General features: G+C 34.9%; 1 protein-coding gene across 1 annotated transcript in view; it reads right to left on the minus strand.

Moving 5' to 3' along the window:
* Positions 1-400: 400 nt before the first annotated feature.
* The window catches only part of LOC108915291 (lachesin-like), a gene marked incomplete at its 5' end in the record, with an annotated part of 141306 nt that continues 129367 nt past the window's right edge, over positions 401-12339 (minus strand). Inside the window, one exon of the mRNA XM_018721280.1 lies at positions 401-812. Within this exon, the coding sequence (XP_018576796.1) occupies positions 718-812 (95 nt within the window). The remainder of the gene's footprint in view (positions 813-12339) is intronic.

The following is a 12339-nucleotide window of genomic DNA, read 5'->3' on the forward strand; positions in this document are numbered from 1 at the left end:
ACCTGTCTACGTATTTAATTTCCAAGCCTTGAATAAACTAAATATGTTTGGTACGCATGTTTCGAACCTTTTTTTAGAAGAAATACGTATCAACTTGGTTTTAAGCCTCACTTGTTTATCAGATCCCGGGCGTGCCTCAAGAGTCCACACTCGGGCCCTCCCTTTTTGCTTTGTTTATAAACGACGTCACGGAAGATTTACAAGACTAGAAATTAAGTACTGGGGTTGACTATGTTTCACATCACAAAGAGCGCAAAATAAACGCATTTTTATTCCAATATATTTTTTTAACTGGGCTAAGAATAGACAAAGACAACAAAGTGTAAAAAAATGAAGTAACCAAATATTTAACGAGGAATTAGTTTTTCAAATTTCAATACATAATAAATGCAATATATTCACTAAAAAAACTAAATAATACAACACTGTGCAATCTTGATTACATAAAAGATCTTGGATTACATTTGGAGGGTGCTGCACTTCCAATAATTTTTGGTTTCTATCTGTCAGCCACCACGATTGTTGGTTGATATATTAAACAGAACAAACATGTCGGTTTGATGTTGATGCATTTTAGCTAATAACTCACCTCACCCTGTATATTTATTATGTAATTGTCACGGCATTTGTCAAAGACGGAAACAAAGTTTAAAGGGAAAGCTGAGCAATAAAATTTTATTCTGTTGGTTTTGAGCTGGGATTATTCGATATGGTACATTAATTTTGAGAGAGGGATAGCGTGCCTGACAAAAAGCAGTGAAGAATCACAGCTGCGAACTGCGGCACTGCCCACCTTGCCATGCTGACACATCCTGAAACAAAAAACAATCATATATTTCCCTATAAATCAATATTTAACGTTTCTAAACTATAAAAAAGACCACTTTCTATCCAATCTGCCTGGGAAGGCAGCGAACTTCCCCCCCTTGTATTGGATCAACTATGTTTTAAACCAAATTGCGGTTTTTACGACTTCCGGTATTTTAGCAATTCGTTTTAATACTTTATTTATTCAACAAGTGGGTAAGTAAAGAAACACTTTTCACCAGTGCGAAAGTGCTATGAGTGCGTATGTAAAATACCTATACATACCCAGTCCACACATTCACAAATAATTTGTTTTACGCAGTACTGCGTAATGTATTTTACTTTAAGCACTAGGGCGTAAAATGAGATAAGACTAATTATTGGGTTTCACATAATGTACAGCTAATAAATATTTACTATCTAAATAAAACTATGTTTCAAACAAAACTGAGATTTTTACGACTTCTGGTATTTTAGCAATAGTTTTAATAATTATTTACACCACAAGTGCTGTGAGTGAAACTTTGTTCATATTTTCATCATATTTAAGTTTACGCAGTAACTCAAGTAAGTATTTTACATTACGCACTAGTGCGTAAAATGAGTAAAGATAGCAACTATTAGTTTTCGCGTATGTATAGCCAAGATACTTTTAAATAAATGTGCTACTTAAATAAAACTATGTTTTGAACCAAATTGCGGTTTTCTAGCAATTCGTTTTAATACTTATTTATGCAATAAGTAACATTTTCTACTAGCGTGATAGTGCTATGAGTGAAAAAAGGTGTTTTACATATGCAGTGCATGCTAAAAAATATGTTTTACGCAGTAGTAGGTACCCAAAGTTTTTTACTTCACGCAATACTGCGTAAAATGAAAAACGTCAATAATTATTGAATTTCACATATGTACAGCCAATGGTAATAGATATCTACCATTCAAATGAAATCATGCTTTAAACCAAATAGTGCGTAAAGTATTTTATTTTAAGCAGGATTGCATAAAACAACAAGAACCGATATCAACATCAATCAGGGAGGGCCTAGGGATTCTGATAGTGGGTTCGCACCCACAAAGCTTAGCACGAGAAGAACGAGGGCAGGTAAAAGATTACTAACTAGGTGCAATGTAAGCTGTATCTGGCGGTGATCAAGTACATAGGCCACAGAATAACAACCCGCTAGAGTGCATACATTTCTAACGAATTTGTTGTGCGTAGTAACGCATAAGTTATTTTACTTTACGCACTAGTGCGTAAAATTAGATAAGATAGAATATTATTTTAAAATGTATGTTTATTACTGAAATAAAACTACGTTTTAAACCAAAATGTGGTGTCGGAGACATTATTTCTTTTATATTTTACCACATTTAAAATTTACCATGTAGAGTGAGCGTAGATAGCATTCTGTGTACATCCAGCATCACACATCTTATATCATTCTAAATTCGCTGTATATATTATTTTGTAAGAAAAATTGTCCAAATGAATCCAAGTTCCACGTAATGTTTCATATTTCTAATGTTTTTTCTTATGAAAAATTCAGGAAATAGGAACAGGAAATAGTTGGCGTCTATATTTGAAGCTGATTTATATAAAATCAATGAGATAAGTATTATATTGTGTGGTATAATTTATTACGCACACATAATTGACACATTTCAGGCGCTGCTGCCGACAAAATATTAAAATGGATTACTACAGAAAAATATTGCGGCAGGTCCCTATTCAGCTTTAACAACCGTAATATGTTTCTAGGATTATCATTCAATACTTCAAGATGTGACGATAAAGTGAATCGAGTTTTATATTTTGTTTTTCTAAACTGATGTATAATTTTTTTGTCACTGTTTTTATTGCATTTAATGAGACGTAGTTGTGCAATCTAGATCATATCGACGCGTTGCTACGAAAACTTGCTATCTCAGATCTTTAAGAAAAAACATGCAATCTCACACAAAATTAAGTTTAACCAGAAATTTAAGTTGGCTACATTGGCGTTGAAATGCACATTGACTGATTAAAACCGTGCATTTATAATACTTATATAATATATTTTTCAAAATGTAATTTACACTTTTTATTTTATTTTTTCATTCAATATTTTTCAATTAATTTTGTTAACTTACTGTGGAAACATGCACGTGCATATCATATGCCCTGCGCCCGTCGCATCGATATCCAGCACATCATAAAGTACCGGCAATAAAAGTGTCGCATACCTGCAATTCATTTCCAGTCTATGCAAGCACGCGGCTACCGTACCTTTAAGAAGCCATTTGTTTTTATTGAGGTGCAGTAAGAATCGAATTTACAATTTTTAGATAAAGATATATCCCTAACACCACGTATCTGCAATCAAATTAAAATAACTTTTATATTTTTAAATGTGTCCAGTTAGTTCAGTTGTTGATAATGAGGATCAACTTTTGCCTGATACCGAATTGAAGCATTAATAGTAAACGAATAGAGTTCGGAATAATTTACAGGAATCTGGTAACGTCTACGTGGCGCTAAAAGTCATTACTTTTATGGACATAATCACGAGGTCGGCATCCTAAAATGACCTGCAAGCAAATTTGTCGAATCTGAGCGTGGCCACAAGAATTCCCTCTGGTTTCAATAGTTCAGCAGAGGGACACCTCAAATTGTTCTGGTTAAACTATATCCGAATATTTGGAATTTTCACACTTACTGTCATTAACGTTATTTAATTAAATCGACGGTTCTACATTCATTTAGTTTGGGTATAAATATTCGAAGGTATTCGGTCGAGCACTAAGAGGTTATTAGAATTCTGTTAGCGTTAAGACAGGATCGCAAATCAACAAAAATTCGAACTGTTGCGGTTGGGTAAGTTTTTAGGGCTGTAACAAATATTTCTATCTGCTGATTTTACTATTGCACAGTGCGTTTTATTGCAATAGTGCGTAAATATTTTACACACCAGTGACACACCAAGTTGTGCAACAAAGAGATAAAGCACTTCGAAATTTGAAATGCACTCGTATAAGATTGGTTGCAATATAATACGTAATTGTTATATCTCTATGATATGACGTGGAATGAAAAGGTTTTTGGAATCCGTTGTTATTTAAAAAAATATTAAACGACTTTGGAGAACTCTTAAGTCTCTTAATATACGATCTAGTAAAAATGTTACCAAATGAATTAATAGCTGCATTGAGTTTATATGTGGAAGAAGGCAATTAATTTGCTTATAACTAAAAGGAATAACCATCAAACTTTTGAAAAGATATTGATTTATGATTATCTTGTATGAAAGGTCCCTTAATGATAATGTATAATGATAATGTGATAATGTGATGTAATGTGATAATGTGATGTAATGATGTGATGTAATGTGATAATGTGTAATGTGATAATGTGATAATGTGGCTTTAGAAAACGGAATAATACTTCAACTGTCTAAATTACTATCACTGGCGACATAGTAAGAGTACAAAACATTACACAATTCATCATCAGAATCATAAGATTACTGAGACCTACATTCAATATTTTTCGATAAGCAGTTTCTCAGCTCTCTTCTGGTGCTTGTTTGTGGCTTCCTCTCCTCTTTCTAACGCTTTCTCTGTGGTGCCAGATGTCCATGTCTAGTTTAGCTGGAAAAGCGCTTCTCTTTTTCAGTTAGTTGCTTCCTGGTGTCTCCAGGAGAGTATAAACTGTATTTTCGTATATCAAATTTTTTTTTTACTTTTATTGATTATTTATATAAAATTGTAGGCATGTATTTTAAACATTAATGTTACGAGTAATGTTAGTGTCTTGTGCTAACCAATAGAAAATAATTCGTAGCCTCACATTCCAATAAGAAAAAAGAAACCCAGGATATCAACTAAACTCGCTGTATTTTACATTCGACAGCGGTTAAAAAATTACATCCGCTGATGTGATGGACTTGATGCTTACATTTAACAAGTTGTTTGAATTGTGCTGGCAACAGTTAGACATTCCTTGCAATATGTTCCTCAGACATGTAATCAATTCTATTAGCAAGTTGCCAAGCCGGAGTACTATTAGTTAACACCTAGAAAGACATAAGCCATGCTTAAGTACAAAACTTCAGCTATTGTTTCGAGCCGAATAGTTTAGAGGGATTATAAGCTCATCCCCAATTAAGTCCAATAACTATGTTTGTTAAAAATAATGAACAGTAAACTAACTGCGTCAATTTTGTAAAAATTACTTTACCTTGATAATATTATCCACACTCCAGATTCAAACTTCATACAGGGCGTTTATAAACAAGGATAATGTTTTTTAATGGTATGTAAATTGGATTTATAATAAACTTTTCGAATCGAACCCGTTAAAACAGCAAAACGGTGCTTAAAATTAACAAGAACCAAAATTGTTAAAAATTGTTGAGAACCGCTGGAATCGTTCCCTGCATAAAAGAGGCGTATAGCTGTGGCCAAAGATGGTGCGCCGTAATCTTATCAGATGAAGTCATATGAATATGACTCTGCTTTGATACCAAAGTAGCAAAAGATCGTTTAACTGATAATATTACAGGAAACAACAACTCTGCTGGCTACCAACATTGAATTATATCAATATCTAGCAAACAGATAGACATATTGAAATCATTAAGTAACGCAATATTTCAAAGAAATATCTTTTATTCCTGTTCTAAGCTATCGATGGAGTCAATGATTCTAAAAATGTTTCTTCATATTATAATAATAAAATAATAATAAAATTACATATCACTTTTTAAAAGAAAACTTGTTGAGAACCGCTAACTTCTATCTGGTATTTACATGTAACAACCCGTCTATTATGAATGGGAGATAAATAAACTATGCAGTGTGCCGGTGTTCTATTTGTGTGTGTAATAATTTGAGATTAATCCATGCTATATACAGAACCCAACAAGGTATTAACTTGGTACAATTTTGGAGTTGAAATTGGCGTCAAACTAAATAAAATTATTCCCCCCGAAAGACATTCAAGTGATTTATTTGAAGCGAATAGAAAAGAGGAGTTATTGAAATGAATAAAGGTCCTTATCTACAAAAGAGACCTGTTGAAAATCTCGAATGCCTAATAAATCAGCTGAAAAAATAGTGAAAGTCATTTATAGATATATCTACCTTTTATATTACCGAAATTTAAATGATTTCACTTTACATTTAAATGCAGTTTCCTGTCGCACTTGACTGTGCCTCGAGCGGAGATGGATTTTTAAATAACCTCTTAGCCTCTCTGAACTTAATGTTTCTAGTGAGCAGACACTTGGTGGTGCTGTGTGGATTCCTTTACTCAACGCAATCAGAATCCATTTAAATGCCAACAGGCCAATAAGCGCGTCTACGGGGTTGGCCAGAAAGGATTGTCCACTATTATTTATTTATCTATTTAAGAATTCTGTCTATAATATACTTCAGTCCCAATTAGTACGAGTATAAGTCAAACCACAATTTTTACTACTTCTTTATCTGATAAAATAATTGTGTATATTCCCTGCACGAAAATTGTAATGTGCCATTCATTTCACATAGTGTTCCGATATGTCCAGGCTGCGCGCGCACGCGTTTAGAACGTTCTCATTCGCTTATCATGTAGAGATGACTCAGACTACGTGGTTTGACTTCTTGGAACCCCTCCATATATCAGTGCGTGTCATAAGCGTACAAGTAGGAAGAAAGACGTGTATTATTATCAGATTGTAATTATTCCAATCACTGTTGTTAAAAACAACATCATCTATCGATGTGTGTACACTTCTTTTTTTTAAAGTAACAGTGGTTTTACGTCAGAAATGTTCTTCCCCTCGATAACCGAATTTCAACTGATCAGCAGGTCCGGAGCATATTACTCCGTCCTTCGTGAAGCGAACAGATACATTATAACAAAGATCCTATCGAATACACATGTGGTATGGGGAGCCGGTAATTATCGGGGCCCTGTTGATACAACGGATCCAAACAAAAATACGAGCTCTAGCACGGAACATTTATTTTAAACGCCGATGTTATTTATCAGTGTCCTCATTTAACACAGCACAGTCGTATTCAGATAATTGATTAGTATTCGGTAAAAGTCGAATTACATTTCAAATATAACTTACGAAAATAATTACCGCCATCTGATTGGTATCAAGGACTGTGACAAATGCTAAAAAGGCTTAATGTAAATAATTGGTTTTTGTTTTATTTTTTGGAAAGTCATAAGAACTGTAAATACTATATGATAAAAAATACCAGGGATTCATTTTGCTGTGGTAATATTAAAAAGCTATAAAATTGCGGTATGTTTATATCTTTTTCTTATTTAGCCACTTCAGTAGCAAATTAATCCAAAATAATCAAAACAGCAACAAAATTAAACCGTGAACAGTTCAAATTTAAGCAGAATCCGATCCTGTTCCGAACGCTTACGAAGGGCAGCGCATGTTAGCCTCCGCTCTTCAGTTAAAATGCCGATACGATTTTATAGAAAAAAAAATTGCTTGAATTAGCTTTACATTAAAGTAATCATTGATTTTGTTATTCGAATTCTTATATATTCTTATTTTATTTATAATAAACGTCATACGAGGTAATCTAGGTTCTTTTTTCCCGTAAGTTGTGCGAAAAATTAATTAAAACAGCCTTTGCAACAAAAGTTATCAGTGCACTCTTTCTTGATTCAAGAGTACAACATTTGATTTTAATGTATCGCACGTTTATATACAGGTTCGGAAAGTCCCCATAGTTCATCGGCCGTTACGTGAGAGCGATACAGTAAGTCATCTTTGTTTTCGTGGTTTGCCTTTTCTTTAATAGTCACTACTTATACAATTCCGACTCCCGTATTCCGATATGTTAATACAATCGACACGGTAGATAGCCGCACGGTTTAAGGCGTCAGTACTTAAATCGATGTGTCGATCTGCCCGGGTTTCGAATCCCGCGGCCGGTAGACCGTAGATTAGCTATGCTTGTACGGAGGATTGGCACCCTCTGTGCAAGTATGGTAGGGTGGAAGAATGTTGGCTTGGGTCAATGTGAGAGATTGACACATTGATTGGCATTTGACCACCCCTCTAATTAATGAGGTTTTCCGGGTTTCCCTCATTCCTGCACTGAATGGTGGTTAGGGCCTACCAACATAAGTCGTTCCTGGGCGCAAATGCGGCCTGCGTAATAATAATATGCCGCCTCCTCTCCCGCACAAGTCTCCGACTTCTGGGCTAATTCTCGTAGTTAGAATGAGGAGTAGAGATATTATTATTATAATCCATTAACAGAGGGCAGCATGAAGTTTCCCGCCACAAAGTGTAGGATACGTTTCATATACAGAGTGTCTAGGCTTTACAGCTCCAGTAATTGCCCTTATTGGGTAACTATTTCTGACGCGAGACAAATTTTTTGAAAAATGCACTACTTTTTCGAGAGCTGTAACCCCTAAAATTGAAAACGCCCTGTATAAAACCCACTGGATGTGTCGCGATAGCCATTAAATTAAAAATATAGTACATTAATGTTCTTGCTGCCATAATTTGGACAAGTTTTTTTACTGTCGTTTTTGGGCCTTTAAAATTGATGAATTATTTCTATTATTAAAGCACCGGACCTCGGGTAAGTAAGGGCGGCTTTACTATTTCCAAGGTTTAAATAAAAGAGGGGATTCCAACCCAAACAAAGAAAAGTTTACGGCGACATAAAAGAAAGCAATGGAGCCCGATACGTTAGCGTGTAGTGAAGGAAGTTAGCGCAAATGTATTATAAGCCATCTGAACTCAAAAAACGGACACAGTGTAACCCGTACTATAGTAAATCTATAGAAAAATATGTCGAGAGGGAACGTGCGAGAAATGTTAATAGCCCGATGTTCTTTTCGGGGCGTATATTGGAAATTTGAAAATATAGAATTTAATTCTAGGTCCACGATGTGTGTAACAGGTGGTTCAAATTACCATGGTTTACAAGTAACACTCCAAATAGCCGGGAATATTGATAATTCAGCGATATCGACATGGAATACTGAGTGCAGTGAATAAAGAAACCCGAACTCGCTGCCTTCTTTAAGGACAGCGTGGATTATTTTTGTCTGAGGGTCGACAGATCGCTTTTACTGTTGTGTCACCACTCCCCCCAAAAAGTCTCTGTTTCTCACAAATAGTATTACCGAGAATTTATTTTTTAACATCCGTTATTTATTTGGGGTTGATCTACGGTGGGAAAATTTAATTTAAATCTCATTCTCTCGAGTTAAAATTGAACTGTGAGATCGATAGTATCGATTAAAATCATGATCAATGCTTCTACAGGGTATTAGAAGATTGACTGCCTTCATTTTAGCAGACGATAGAATATATTAAAATAAACAAACATGGGACATCTCAACCATTTCCGAGAAAAAATTATCAAAATCCAACTTGATGTACAAAAGTTCGATTAATTAAGGAATATTGACAGTTGGTATCTGGAATTGGACAGTGTTTGAGTGTTTTTTGAGTACCACTATTTCCTTTTCTTGAGGTGTTTTCAAGTGCGCGAAAATTGGATTCGAAGGTGTCGTGCGTACATCGAAAATGGTGGTGGACATTTCGAGCATATTATGTTGTAGTCTGCTTTGTATTGAATTTTGCTTTTTGGTAAGTACCTAAATTATTTTTAAAACGGATGATTATTTGGACGACGTGAATCTTTGGGTAGTATAATTACATATAAATTACAAAAGGGTTGCGCATTCTTGTGCCAAATACAGTTGTTTTTTCATTTTTTGACAAAATCAAATTTTCTTGGTAGTTATAACTATTTAAATTTTAATTTAATTTAATTTTAATTTTCAGAAAAATGAAAATTTTGAGAAAAATAAAAAAATTGCTCTTCGAGATCTCAGGACAGATCTCTTTATTTCGAAAGTTTCTTATAAAATTTTTACATCATGGCGGCCTAGAAGTCATCCCCTAAATAATTTCATAAACAGTAATTTCTGGGAAGAAATGTTCTATGATAATATATTAAATATTGTACTTGTTTTTGTTGGTGTAAAAAAAAGAATACATCTCCTCTTTTTCTTTTAATTTAAAATCTCTATATTTTTTCAAAAACTATTGGCATAAACCCAACTTGAAGACATGCACAATAGCAATATAAGTATTGTCTGCTTCAGTTCAGTCACATATCAGACAAAAAGTCAAAGGGGGTCCTGGATAAATTTACAGTGCAATACAAGTACCATCATATAGTCTCCGTGCAATGTTAAATCTGACCCATTCTATACAGGGTGTTTATTCGAAAACTGCCCCACCTTTTACTTCGTTATTATCCCAGAGATGCAAAAACTGCAACAATCTTTCTAATAGTATAAAGATCTACAGGGTATACCGTTAATGACACCTATAGTTAGGCTCAAAATCTCAGAAAAGAGATATTCAACTGTTTTTATGGTACGTGTCAACAGATTTTGAAAAGTCGCTACAAGTTTAATTCTTAACGTTTTTTCGTATCTCGAATATTAACTGAGAAAAAAGGGGGCAATTTTTACGTGATACATACAGGGTGTCCCTTTATACTTAAAAAAAAACTGAGGAGTGAGTTCCTCTTGGTAAATATCGGGTGCGTTCGTTATAAAGTTTTTCACATTAATGTTGTATTTTCAGGATGTAGGGTGATAAATTTGGTTAAATAATTTTGGGGGGCTTTAGTTACTAAAACATAACTTCATTAAAATTCGTGAGCTCTTAGATAAAAGGCCGTAATTGTTGTCTTAATGTGGGCTGTAGGATTTGAATATTGAATTCAGCAGCAATTTTTCTTCAACGGTATTTAAAATAGCTTCTTCCACATCTACAATCCTTATAGACCGTGGGGGAGCGTGTTATCTGGTACGAGTTAAAAAGTATTCTTTTTCTCGAAAACTTCTGTCAATTGCAACAAGGAATCATTTCGAGTTTTAACTTTAACATCGAGACACTCTCTTTCGAGACTTCAAACCGACTTGAGTAGTCGGTGGTTGGAAATTTCATAGCGCCATAACCCCTCGTAGCTTCATAACCCTGTAACCCCATAACCCGGGACGCGCGAGTCTGTAGAACCATGAAACTCTGTGAGAACACGGATATCATATCACAGGGGTCCGAAACTACATGAGTGAGCTAACAGGTTTCCACAACCCAACAACCCCGTAACCCCATAACTCCGCGTGTGCGAAGCTGTACAACAACGAAGCTCTGAAAACTATGAAAAACTCAATAATCCTTCCTTGACTGTAAATTTTTGCGAAAAAATTCGTTGAAATAACAGGTTACGGGGTTATGGGGTTGCGGGGTTATGTTATGGGGTTATGGTTTAATAAAATCATGAATTCCAATGTTTATTTAATCAGTAACCGTTCTAGTCGGTATTAAATTTCGAAAACCGTTTTCTAGAGGATTCTCTTGATTTTTACTCTAAATTTGAATTCAGCGGGTCAAGATGCTAGGGTGTTTTTTCCAGTGTAAATCAAAAAGAAAACAAACGTATTAATGGATTAAGGAGTTACAATAGGACTAACATTTAAATTCATGATCTCATAGCACCATAACTCCATAACCTCGTAGCTTCATAACCCCGTAACCCCATAACACGGGACGCGCGATATTGTAGAACCATGAAACTCTGTGGGAACACGGATCATATCACAGGGGTCTGAAACAACATGAGTGAGTTATCAGACTTCCACAACCCAACAACCCCGTAACCCTATAACCCTGAGTGTGAGAAGATGTACAACAACGGAACTCTTAGAACTCTGAAAAACTCAATAATCCTTCCTTGACTGTAAATATTTGAGATAAAATTCGTTGAAATAACAGGTTACGGGGTTATGGGGTTGCGGGGTTATAATGGTATGGGGTTAAGGAGCAATAAAATCATGAATTTCAATGTTTTTTAAATCATCAAACACTTATGTCGATTTTAAATTTCGAAAACCGTTTTCTAGAGGAGTCCCCTTGTTTTTTACTCTAAATTCGAATTCAGCGGGTCAAGACACTATGGTGTTTTTTCGAATCGAAAAGAAAACAAACGTGTTAATGGATTAGTGAGTTACAACAGGACTAGACTCAATCCCTGAGTTTCGAAGTTATACATTCTCACAAACCTAGGGTTGCGGGGTTACGGGGTTGTGGGGTTACGGGGTTGTGGGGTTAGGAAAGCGTGCCAATTCAGTCATGTAGTATCAGACCTCTGATGTATGAGATTCATGTTCCCATAAAGTTTAATGGTTCTACAATCTCGTACACCCCGTTATAGGGTTACTGGGTTTTCTAATCACTGACTGCTAGTCAGTTTGAAATCTTGAAAACCGCTGTCTAGAGGAGTTTCAAAGCACGAACTGATCCAGGAATTTTATCTTTAGCCGATTTCAAGATGATTAAAGAAATGTTAAAGATAAAAGCATTATATGAACTTCCCCCAATATTTTTCCAAAATGAACTCACACCCTTGTTTTCAATAAAGTATAAACGGGATACCCTGTATGTTCTATCCGATTTTTAATATATTTTTCCGTGTACGAGCAAAAATAAATGA

This window comes from Anoplophora glabripennis, unplaced genomic scaffold (genome assembly GCF_000390285.2).
Source record: "Anoplophora glabripennis isolate ALB-LARVAE unplaced genomic scaffold, Agla_2.0 scaffold958, whole genome shotgun sequence".
Classification (NCBI taxonomy): domain Eukaryota; kingdom Metazoa; phylum Arthropoda; class Insecta; order Coleoptera; family Cerambycidae; genus Anoplophora; species Anoplophora glabripennis.